At 36.9% G+C, this 12,840-nt stretch overlaps 1 protein-coding gene across 12 annotated transcripts in view; it reads right to left on the bottom strand.

Moving 5' to 3' along the window:
* The window catches only part of NCOR1 (nuclear receptor corepressor 1), a 211,728-nt gene that overhangs the window by 80,065 nt on the left and 118,823 nt on the right, over positions 1-12,840 (bottom strand). For all 12 annotated transcript variants that reach the window (XM_069089582.1, XM_069089581.1, XM_069089584.1 and 9 more), the window contains one exon: positions 147-277. In XM_069089582.1, coding sequence (XP_068945683.1) covers positions 147-277 — 131 coding nt within the window. The remainder of the gene's footprint in view (positions 1-146; positions 278-12,840) is intronic.

Below are 12,840 nucleotides of genomic sequence, written 5' to 3'. Positions count from 1 at the left end.
TTCCTATTCCCTGATCACAACAGGTAACAGAGTTTAATATGGTTCATCTTGCTGGGTACAAATGCTCCCTTTTAACCTCTTTTAACCTCAAAGGATCCAAATTTTTCTTTTAAAAGTACAGATACACATATATTTATTTAACTCACTTGGATTCCTCTTTCTCATCTTTTTCATCTTCATCTTTCTTTTCTTCTTCTTTTTTTTCTGTCTTTTCAGTTTTGTCTTCCTCAACTTTTTCTTCTACTTTTTCCTCTTGTGAAGGCCGGGCAATTTGTTGCTGAAATGAAATGTTATTTGTAAATGGTCAATAAATAAGAAAATGCGGTGATCCAATGTGGTACACTGTAAAGCTATCTGCAATAATAAATATATACAATAACGATATTTAATTTCTGAGCTAAGCATTCAAAAAAAGTTAAACCGTTATTATGCATTCTAGAATTTCTAAATTCAAGCCATTTCAACAAAAGACCTACAACATGTATTTTAAGAATATATTTCTCAAAATATATTTTTTCAAAAAACTGAATTTCGGAACCAACAAAAGCAGTTAGAGAAATCAATACAACAAAGGCCAAAATCTTATCCACAAACCTCAGCCTTACTTAACAAGAAAATAAAAACCATTTTTGTTCTGTGTCTCCCTTTCTAGGCCTGACGGAAGTCCATTCACCACTCATAGGTTTCTCTCCCTTTCCTCTCACTTTAAAATGCACCTGGCTCTCTCCAGCTCTGATTCTTAGTCTTTCCCCATTTCCTTTTATGCTCCATATTTGTGTTTCACAGCATCTCTATACTCCATGAAAAGCAGGGATGCATAGTGATAAACAGCCAGCCTTGCAGTCAAAGAGGGCAGGGGTCACACCCAGTCTCAGACACCTATGAGCACAGTTGAGTAAACCTTCAGTGCTCCAGGCAACTCTTTCAGGATTGTAAAGTAACAGCTGGGTTGCCAAGTTCCATTGTTGCAAGTTGCCACACAGTGAAATCATAAGTCTGGACCAAAAAAATCACATATTATATTAATGTAATTTATTCAGTCTCCAACTGTCAGACAAATCACTGCTTTCCAACTGGTTTCTATTTATTTTCATTTCCAGGTAGTTGCTAGAAAGACTTAACCATGCGCTTTGATATAGTGATCAGTCATAATGCCAGAAAAACCAATGATAAAGCATGCTTCCTGCTACTTTACAAAGAAGTGACAGACCAAATGTAAAAAATGAGTAAGTGATTTTCAGACACAATGTGTGGATTTTGCTTGTCTTTGCTTATTTATTCTTTTTTTCTTACAAGGGATGGTTTGGGCAGGGCAGGGAGGAAAGAGCTGAAAGTGATGGTAAAAAAAAAAAAAAGAACATCAAAGAAGGATTTTGAAAGTTCAGAGAAGAAGAAGAAAGTTCAGAGATTCAGGACAGTTTTGGAATTACTGTGTTGAATTTGTTATACACTTTTTAAAAATGCTATACTTAACAGTCGTGGTTACAAATATAACTTCTGTTCTACACTGAAAATGAAAATAATCATAATTGTCAGGTTCTCAATAATCTTTTAATTAAAGCAATTAGAAATAATTATGTTGGGGCGGCTACATGGCACATTGAATAGAGCACAGGCCCTGGAGTCAGGAGGACCTGAGTTTAAATATGGCCTCAAACACTTAACACAAAACTAGCCATGTGATCCTGGGCAAGTCACTTACCCCCAATTTAACCACGAACCCAATGCCTTCCCCACTCCAAAAAAAAAAAAAAAAGAGAAAAAATTATGTTCAGATAATTAAATTATTATTAAATTACCATTAAATAGTGTCTGGGGGATATAGTATTAGCAAAGGAATCACAAAATAAAGGTGGTAGAAATAACTTTATTTTTTTCATTTTATTAATTTTTATTTCAAATCTTAAAATTTCATTTTGATTAGACTGCCATGTTTTCTCCAAAATATCTGTAGGCCCAACAATAATACATTCAAGTGATTCTATGCTGATAGCCCCCAACGTGGAAATTTATCATTTTAAAGCTATTTTTGCCAGTCTATGGATATAAAGTATTATTTAAAAGTCTTATTTAGATTCCTTTATTAATAAATTTGAGCATCTTTCCGTTATTAATAGCTTGATTTCCTCCTTCATAAATTGCCTCAGAATTTCTTGATGCTATGAAGTATGTATCATTGGTCTTATACTTCTATATCCATTCCTTGAAGGTTCTGGATGTCATACCCTTTTTTATCTGATATACCTGAGCCAATCTTTCCCCCCAAAATTAGTTTCTTTTCTACTAACTTTAGAATTTTTTGTGCACAAAATTTCTACATCTTTTTACTATCAAGTATCAATTACAATGATGCTTTTATTTGTTTGACTGATAAAGAAGTCTTTTCACAGTTGAGAGAGTTGACAATTTCTTCAATTTTTTAATAGCTTTATAAAAGTACTTAAGCCAATACTTCAAATGGACTTCCTTGTAGTATATGGTATGACGGCTCTAAAACCATTCTTTGCCATAACTATACAATTTCCCAGGACTTTTACTAAATGGCAATTCCATTCCCTAGTGTTTTGTGTTTTGAAAATACAGCCTTATTAAATACTGACATTTTATCTTCATACTTATACCTCTTATAGCTCATCTACTCTTTTACTTTCCTAGCACTACCTGCATAGTCTGCTCTAAACAATGCTCAACAGAAACAAGAGAACACCGCACACAGTAATAGCCACATTGTGCAAGCATCTAAGACAACTCTGAAAGACTCATGATGCATAATATTCACATCCAGAGAAAGAGCTATGGAGTTTGAATGCAGATCAAAGAACACTGTTTGGTCTTTCTTTTTTTGTTTTGTTTTTTCTTTCTCGTGGTTCTTCCAAGTGGTTCTAATTCTTCTTTACAACAAGACTAAGGTGAAAATATGTTTAATAAGAATGTATATGTAGAGCCCTTTATCACTTGCATGCCATCTTGGGGAGGGGAGAAGGGAGGAAGGCAGAGAAAATTTAGGACTCAAAAGCTTATCAAAGGGATGACTAGGTGGCACAGTGAATAGAGCACTGGCCCTGGAATTAGGAGGACCTGAGTTCAAATTTGACCTCAGACACTTAACACTTACTAGTTATGTGACCTTGGGCAAGTCACTTAACCCTAATTGCCCAGTCTCCCCCCTCCAAAAAGCAAAAAAAAAGCTTATTGAAACTAAAATTAAATTAATTTAAAGGGGGAAAAAATCCCCAATGCTCTAAGTATTTTTCTTTTACCTCAACCCAGTTCTTGGGCACTATTATATTGGAAGCTACTTGGATTTTTCTACTCATTTAATATCCTTTATACTATGTATTGGGGGTATAATGGATACTTAGCAAATAATTAATTTATAAACTTCCATTTCATCATGTCACACCTACCTTTCCACACCTATGAAAGAAAGTACAAACAAAGCTATATCAAAGAAAAAGGAAAAAGATCTCCACGTACAAAAATGTTTATAGCCGCTTTTTTATGGTGGTAAATAATTGAAAACTGAGGGGATGCCTATGAACTGGGGAATAACCGAATGATTGTGATAGAATACTACTGTGCTATAAAAAATGACAAGCAGGATGCTTTCCGAAAAACTGGGGAAGATTGGTATAACATGATGCAAAGTGAGGTGAGCAGCATCAAGAGGACACTGTATATAGTAATAACAACATTGTAATAATGATCAGCCATGAAAGACTTAGCTCCTCTGATGGATATAATGATTCGAGACAGTTCTGAAGGACTCTTGAAAAATTCTTTCTGCCTCCAGAGAGAGAACTGATAAACTCTTAGTGCAGATTAAAGTTTTTTTTTTTACTTTTTCCTTGTTTTTTTTCGACATGGCTAATATGGAAATATGCTCCACATAATTTCATATGTATAATTGCTTGGCTTAACAATGGCTAGGTGAAGGATTGGAAGTAAGATAATTTTGAATTCAAGACTTTAAAAAAATGCTAAAAAACTTATAAATTTGTTTAAAAAAAATTTTTAAGCCCTAATAAACCCTTGTTATTTCCTGGAATATGACAAACATGTGTCTCATAATAGGATGAATTCAAAGAAAATAGTTAATTCAAATGAAGCAGAAATGCAAGTAGAGGAAGCTAGGTGGTAGAGCAGATACAACACAGGGCAGGAATCAGGAAGATCTGGCCTCAGACACTTACTGACTGTGTGACCCTAGACAAGACACTTCACCCTGTTTGCCTCAGTTTCCTCATCTGTAAAATGAACTGGAGAAGGAAATGGGAAGTGATTCTGGTATTCTTTGCCATGAAAATCACAAAAGAAGAGGCAGGAATTACTAAAATGACTGAAAAACACAAAGAAATGCAATGTGGCACTTTAAAAAAACAGAGAAGGGGAGGCACTAAGAGAAACAAACTCTACACTGGGGAAATCATCTTAATTGCAACATCTACAATAAATAACATCATGGAGTTATGTGCTGCCCCCTCTAAAATGATCAGAGTGATTTATTAAACAATGTCCTCTGGTTGTAAAGTCTACCAAAACACAGGTCACGGCTGATAAAAGCCTAATCCAGACATATTGTTGCCTGTTCCACTAGTACAGTCTGGTAGTCAAAACATCAGACTATGACCAGTGAATTAGGTCCTGCTATTTCAAGCTGCCCCAGGCTCCCTGCCAGACCTTCAGAAGTTATTTCATCATCGTGCATTCTGAAGATATCCTAGGGGGGAAAATTGCCACTTGCCTTTACTTAGTATTAGGTACATTCCACCTTTCAAGCCAAATGATGGATAGCTAAAGATCCAGTATGGAATCAGGCAGTGTTTACATCTTTTTTTCAATAATAGGGAAGAGCTAATTAAGCTTTATGATCAGTGGCTAACCCAACAGCAGTGGAAAATAATGAAATGAGGCCCCACGTTTGAAATGAGCTCTGTAGCACAAAATCTTTCCAACATTATAAATAAGTCAGACAGAAATAGTCCAGCTATTATTAGATATTGCGCTTCTGTAGTATATCTAATATCACAGTAGAAAGGACACTGGTCTGGTGAATCAGAAGACCCATACAGCTCTTACATTTGCTGAATATCACTGAATAAATCCCTTAACCTCTCTGGGCCTCAGTTTTCTCATTGGTAAAATGTGCATATTATCACCTGTACTACCCTGAGTTCTCAGGATACCACTTTGTAAAAATTCACATAATATATAAAGGCACACCACCTTTATTTTAAAACAATAACATGGTCATTTCAGCAGTCCTGCCTCCTCCCTTTCTATTGGTAATATAAGGGATGACTGAGTTTTGTTTCCACAGAAATTATATGAAACATAATTTGTAAAACCTAAGAAGTCATACTGATGGAAAAGTGAGGGCAGTGGGGGATGCTGGCTGTTAATCAGCATATCTAAAATCAGACACCTTTTGTTCTGAGGCCTTTTTCCTGTGTATCCAAAAAACTGCCAAACAAGGTGTGGCTCACCTAGGATGGGGTCCATTGACCACAACACAGTCTTAGAGAGTAGAACTCTTCTTATGGATATTCTGGACAGAATCTTCAATTTATAATTTTGTCAATTCTCTTAGCAACTGAGATCATAAAAACTAATGTAGACAACCAGGGATGAGACTAAAAGCATTTTTTTAGCTTGGTATTTCCTTTATTAACTAAAGTATTAAAAAAAAAGGAGGATAGTGGGGGGAGAGTTGAAATGTGGAAATGAGAGATGTAAGCAGGGCATGTAGACCCACCTGGGGGTGGGGTTTAGGTATTTTCAGATAAGCTGTGAACCCTGGAATGCCTGCCCAATGGAACACAGGAGGGAAATTCAAATCTGGATGAGTCATAAAAAGACTTTGTAATTGTCGGAAAGGGCGTCTCCTTATGGGTCACCTGGGTCTTGCCATCTCTGGCAAGAAACGATTAATAAAATCTTTCCTTAATTCACTGAGGAGAACGTAAAGGGTTTGTTTTTTTTTTTGTAAGATGATCATTTCTCACAGTAAGTTTATAAGTCCAAAAGCAGATCTTTTATCAATAATATTGTGAGTACAGAAGAGAGTAATATCCTAGCAACCTCTCCCCTCAAGTGTGCCCCCTACACCATCTATTTTTTTCCCGCCAACATGAAAAAGCAGCAGTGATGGCGTCCTTAGAATTCTCTTCCCATCTGATCACATACAAGTTATTGAGTACACACATGGAGACCAAGAGGCAGGAACAAACAGTGGTGGCTGAGAGGAAAGAAGGGCAGCAGGGAGGTTGGCAGCAACTGCCAAATGTTGGTACTTTGCCTTCTATGCCAATGACAAAGCTAATATTTCAACCCCAGTCTATTTCTCTGTTACAGTTGGAACTTGGGCAGGCATTTGCAATTTGCCTAGGAACCTAGGCTAAGCTCAATGCCAACAAAATTAACTCATTTCTCCCTACTGCTTGAAAGTTTATAAAGTCCTTTCCTCACAACATACCATGAGATGGCAGGTCACTGAGAGGGACTATGAAAAGCTTCTGGATGCCCATCTAATGCGCAACCACTAAAACCGACAAGACACCAAATACCTAGGACTGTGGATCACATTATCAGATTTTAACTCACTTTCATAAGATAAATGACTTTTTCCTCGCTTGCAGATTGAGGTATTAATGAAGGGAGAAAAGAACAATAAAAGAATCTTTCTGATTACTCTACTATGGCATCTTTTTTTCATGCTCTTCTCCCAGGAAGGAGAGCTGGGGTGAATGTTCAAAGATGAATTTTTTTTTTTTAAGAAAAATTTAAACTGTGAGGTTCGAATTAACATTGCCAAGTATATCCAATAGGTCTCCTGGTCTATTAACTCATAAGATGATTGATATCTGTCCTTCCTTTTCTTAAGGGGATCATGACATCAGGAAGATGATGCCATGACACACAAGTGAACTGGAAGTAAGTGAGGCAGGGCTGTGCAAAGTGACCAGCCTCACTTTCTCCTCCACAGCCATCTGGGTCCAGTGAACAGATAAAGATCAGGACGACTAACTGGTGACAGCCCAGGATACAGTGGGGAACCTTGGCCTTTTCAAGATAAGGTTTTTAACAGGTCTCAGTTTGACTGAGGCCAACATCAATTCAGTGACTAAGGCTATGTGAGAAATGAGGCAGAAAATTGCCTTTTTGTCTAGTCAAAAAAGAAAAAAAATCTAGGAGGTGAAGACCCTCAGGGTTTCTGGGCAAAACAGAAACAACTGTTATTTACATTCATTCTGAGCTAATCAGGACCCAAACAATGACCACATAGGGCCTGGCCTGGCACCTAACCAGTCAATTAGTTAAGAGCCAGAGTGATTTGGAATTAAGAATTAAAAAAAAAAAGTTTCAGAGATTAAAATTAAGATAGCAGATTGCTATGGAAGGAAGGATACCTGTTCAAAAACTATTCCTAGAGATATTTGCAAATGGTTACAGGAACAAAAACCTTTCAGATAAAGTAAAGAAAGCAATTAATATAAAACATCATTTTGTGATAGCAAGTACTGTCTGGGCTCAAACTAGAAGCACAATTTTTTTTTTTGGTGGTGGTGGTGGTGGTGGTGTCTCTGTTATTACAGAGCAGTAACTGCACCACATCTCAGTTTCAGACAGTTCTCTGGGGCACTGTGAAGTCAGGTGACCTGCCCAAATACAGCAAACCAATAAAGAAAGATGAAGGGAGAAGGAGAAGGAGGAGGAGGAGGAGGAGAAGTCAACAACAACAGCAGCAGCAACAAGTCAGGAACTTGGTCAAAGATGAGACAAGAGTCTTTCTGACTCCAAGGTTGGCCGCTCTCTTCACTCTGCCACTGTTATCACTAACACAATTTACTTTTACAAAACTATTAAAAAGTAATAAAGAACATGTGACTTAAAAGATCAAAATTCATCTGAGCATACATTTATCCACATAAAGTCTCTAAGACAGTAAGTCATTCCTTAGATGAGAAGCAGCTGGAACTTTTGTGGTTTGGGGTTTTTTACACGTAGAAAATTCTTTTATTTTTTATTAATTTAAAATTGCTATTTTCAGTTCCCTATTCTCTCCTTCCCTTCAGTCCGTCCCCTGCCCATTTAGAAGTTAAAATAATGATACCCATTATACATATGAAATTATGCAAAACATTTTCACATTAGCCACACTGTGGAAAAAAAAAGCAAGAAAAATAAAGTGAAAGAAAATATGCTTAAATCTGTACTCAGAGTTCATCAGTTCTCTCTCTGGAGATAAGACAGCATATTTCATTATGAGTCCTTTAGAACTGTCTTGGATCACTGTACTGATCAGAGCAGCCAAGGCTTTCACAACTGATTATGATTAATATTGCTATTACTTGCACTGTTGGGAGTTGTGAACAGATCCAACCGTTCTGGAGAGCAATTTGGAACTATGACCAAAGGGTGATAATACTGTGTCTATCTTTGACCCAGCAATACTACTACCAGGTCTACAGCCCAAACAGATCAAAGGAAAAGGAAAAGAACTTCTATGCACAAAAATCTTGATAGCAGCTCTTTTTGTATTGTGCTATAAGAAATGACAAGCAAGATGCTGAAAGGACTTACATGACCTGATGGGGAGTGAAGTGAAAAGAACCAGGAGACTATGGTACATAGTGACAGCAATATTGCTCATGATCAACTGTGAAAGACCTACCTCTTCTCAGTAATACACTGATGTAAGACAATTCCCAAAGACTTAAGACAAAGAATGCTATCTACCCCCAGAGAAAGAACTGATGTAATCGATACAGATCAAAGCATACTTTTAAAAATGTTCTTTATTTTCCTTGGGTTTTTCTTCTTTTGGGGGGGGAGGGTGTGTGTGTGTGTGAGACTGATTTGGAAATGTTTCATATGACTGGACATGTATGACGTATATCAAATTTCTTGCCTCCTCAATGAGGAGGAAGGACAGAGAGAATTTGGAAATCACACTTTTAAAAAATGGATGTGGGGGGGGGGGTGGCTAGGTGGCGAAGTGAATATAGTACCGGCCCTGGAGTCAGAAGGAGCTGAGTTCAAATCCGGCCTCGCACACTTAACACTTACTAGCTGTGTGACCTTGGGCAAGTCACTTAACCCCCACTGCCCTACCTTCCCCCCTACAAATAAAAAGGGAGGTGGGGAGGCTAGGTGGTGCAGTGAATAGACCACCAGCCCTGGAGTCAGGAGGACCTGAGTTCAAATCTGGCCTCAGACACTTAACACAAAACCAGCCATGTTACCTTGGGCAAGTCACTTAACCCCAACTGCCCTGTTTTCCTTTCTCCAAAAAGCAAAAAAATAAAATAAAAAATGGATATTAAAAACTCCTTTTACATGTAACTAGAAAATATTTTTAAAATATTGGTATTTATTGTATACAGTGTTCTTCTAGTCCTATTCACTTTACTTTGAAACTATCTCCTCTGCCCTTTCTTGCAACACAATAGGATTCCATCACAATCACATTGTATAACTCGCTCAACCATTCATCAACTGATGGGCATCCCCTCAATTTCCAATTCTTTGCTACCACAAAAAAAGTTGCTATAAATGTTGCTGTACAAGTAGGTCCTTTTCTTTTTTCTTTGATCTCTTCAGGTTACATACCTAGCAGTGGTATTGCTGGGTCAAAAGGTATGTATAATTTTACAATCCTTTAGACATATGGAACTTTGGTCCATTTGTATGTGGCTGGTTTTCCTTGTATAAAAGAGGTCTCCCTTCCTTAGGGATCAGGCCCTGCCCTCTAAAATGGCTCACATGATCTTCAAGATTGGTGGTGACTTGCTCATTACTCTGCAGCCAGCCTGAGGAGGGGGATTCACACACTAAAGGAAATTGTTCCTTGGACTTAACAGGCAAAGCCTGGGCCCTGGCCACACTCACAGACTTTTTTCTTCATGGGACTTTGAAGACCTACTCCTGGAACAACAGGACACAGAAGAAAATAGTACATGGAGCTTAAACCTACATTAATGCACGTTCATGTTAAAAAAAAGTAAGGTAATAAAACTCCTAACGTTCAAAGGAAAGTAAAGAATGAGTCAATTCATATTTGCCATTAATAATATTCTTAAAGTACATGAAAATGGCAATAACTGGTATGGGAGAAAGAATATGGACAGAAGAAACCCAACTGTAGAGTCCTAATACCAATTCTACTGCCAGGCCAAGGTGTGTGACGTTGAGTAAGTTACCTTGTCCTGCTTTCCTTCTATTTTCTCTCTTAAACAGGTAAGTTTTCTCTTCTCTAAAATTGTCACTCACAGGTTCTTCTGGAGCTCTGAATGTCTATGAAGTCAAATTCACATAACTATAAAAATTATACTTGTCTACTAGCAAATGAAAGTCACTAAATTTCCTGTCATGGCACCCGTGCCTTTTAGGGAACACTCAAGCAATCAGAGATGAGGCCATAAGCTTTAAAATAATTCACAATACTGCAGATTACAATGAAGAAAGAAAAAAGGATTTAAAAATTAGTAAATTATAAGTAATGATGCTAATTTGCTGATGCAGCAACTACTCTTGGATTTGGGTAACTCATATTAAGAGTCTCACACATTACTATGCTACAAAAAATAGGTGAATTGATCATTTCTCTTTAATGTTTACTCTGTCTCTCCTCCCCAAAAGACAAATAGCCACAGAGGTTTACTGATAATTAATTAAAATGTATACTACAAAACTGAACCTATGGAGATCATACAAATTTAAATTAAAAGTCCACTCAATTGACTGGCAATAGATTCTTAAAATGATTTCTTCTACCATTCCCAGCAATGTTGGACTCCCTTCTATAATATGCCTGACAGGTGATCATCTCGCATCTGCCTGAATATTTACAGGGATGGGCAGCTCCTTCCACCATCATCTCACATCTACCTGAATATTTACAGGAATAGGCATCTCCTTCCATGGCTGGAGCACTCTGCTAGAAAGTTCTTTCTAGCAGTTGACATTTATATATCACCTTTATGCTGACTTGTGTTAGCATTTGATATAACCACCCTGAGAGGTGGACGCTACTGCTATGATATGAGGAAACTGAGGAGCTAAGTGATTAAGTGATTAGCTCATGGCCACAAAGCTAGCACCAGAGATGCAATGTGAATTCAGGCTTTCTTGATTCTAAGCCCATCAATCTTTTCATTATAACATTTTTCCTCTATTTTTACATGGAGCTAAACTTTGTTTCCTCTCAAATCACAATGCAAAGGAAAGTAAAGGAAATACTAAAATTTTGAAAGAAACAAAAACAGAAGTAAAGCAAAGATTCAAGATGTTATAAAACAACATCAGGAACTTGGAGCTTAAACGAGTTACACTTGAGAATATATAAAAGCCCAAGAAGAGACAAATTTAATCAGAATGAGTCAACATTTGTTACAAACGGCTGTTCTAAGTGAAGACAATTCAGGTTGAAAGTTTCCAGTAAAAAAACAAAGAAAACACTGGCAGAAGGAATTCTTTAAAAAGAAAAATTCAAGCAAATCAAGGCAATCGGTTTTAAGTTTTAATATGTTTGCTGGTTGTTGTTTTCTTTCTTAAGTCTGTAAAGGCACCACAGTATCAGTTATACTCATGTGCTTTACAAGCAATACTTTGAGCTGCACATTGTGATATCCCCCTTCCAACTGCTATTCTATATAGGATTTATCTTTACTTTGCTGAGATCTTAATAACATGCTAACTTGCTAGCCTTTATATATGAAAAAGTGATATTCTGAATTAATATTTGTAAGGTACATACCTTCTGTTGTTTTTCCAGTAGTCTGTGTTTCATGATCTACATTCTCTTCCCTAGTAACCAACGGCACCCATCTATGTCATTGACTGCCACAATCCTCCCTCACGTCCTCAGTATCTCTCACATGGCTTCTATGCAAGTCTCCTAACTGGTGTCCTTATAGACCCTTTCCTTTTATAACACATTCTCTACACAGATCCCAAGCTAATCTTTTAAAGGTAACGGTACAACCATGTCATAATCCTGTCCAAAAACTGGCTCCCTGTTGTCTACAGCATGAAAAACAATCTATTTTCTTTCCATTTAAGGTCCTCCATATCTGACAGGTACTATAATATGAAAGAGTCTCTTTTCTGAGCATTAGCCTCCTGAAATATTTAGATGTTCATCACTAGCTATCTAGTCACTGAGTAATAAATCTGTTGGTCATGGCAACCCACAAAACAAAGGAAACTTACAAAATCGTTCTTGGTTTTGTTCAGCCTCTTTGGCTTCTACAGTGAGCAGGGCAAAAACAAATGAAGAAAATTCTAAGAATCTTAGTTTTCAGATACCCTGTCAACTTTACCAAATTGGTAATTACTTTGCATCTGAGATCCTTGTCCAAAATTCATGCAGTGGTTAAATTATATCAACATATAGATCACCTATAACAATGATGACAATCATTATAAATGAAATAAGAAAGAAAAGTTGTTGCTAAAGGGTTAGCTGCATTATAGGTCCATTTTGGAAGGGCAAATATAGGAGTTAACAGAGTTGGTTTTATTCCATACCCAAAGGCAATAAGAATCATCATTTCATGTGGGATTTGGTCATCTTGTACTTCATGATATTTGAAGAAAGTAGTTGCTTTTGCAATAATATCTAATGCAGAGGAAGAAGAGGTAGAGAAGTTCTTTGAAAGCATGGTTATATTCTCTATATTAAATCAACTTAAAGTTTTAAATGCAATGACTTCAATCCAAAGGTAGAAATATGTGAGGATGGAAAGAAATATACAGTATTGGAAAAAATGAAGCAAGAGTGAGGAATGAAATAGGAAAAACACTTGAAGAGGACATGAAGGAAGCCTCCTGCCTACA

Source organism: Petaurus breviceps, unplaced genomic scaffold, assembly GCF_028583685.1.
Source record: "Petaurus breviceps papuanus isolate PSGF00001 unplaced genomic scaffold, PetGlider_PUasm1.0 186, whole genome shotgun sequence".
NCBI lineage: Eukaryota > Metazoa > Chordata > Mammalia > Diprotodontia > Petauridae > Petaurus > Petaurus breviceps.
This window is presented reverse-complemented; position numbering and strand designations above follow the sequence as displayed.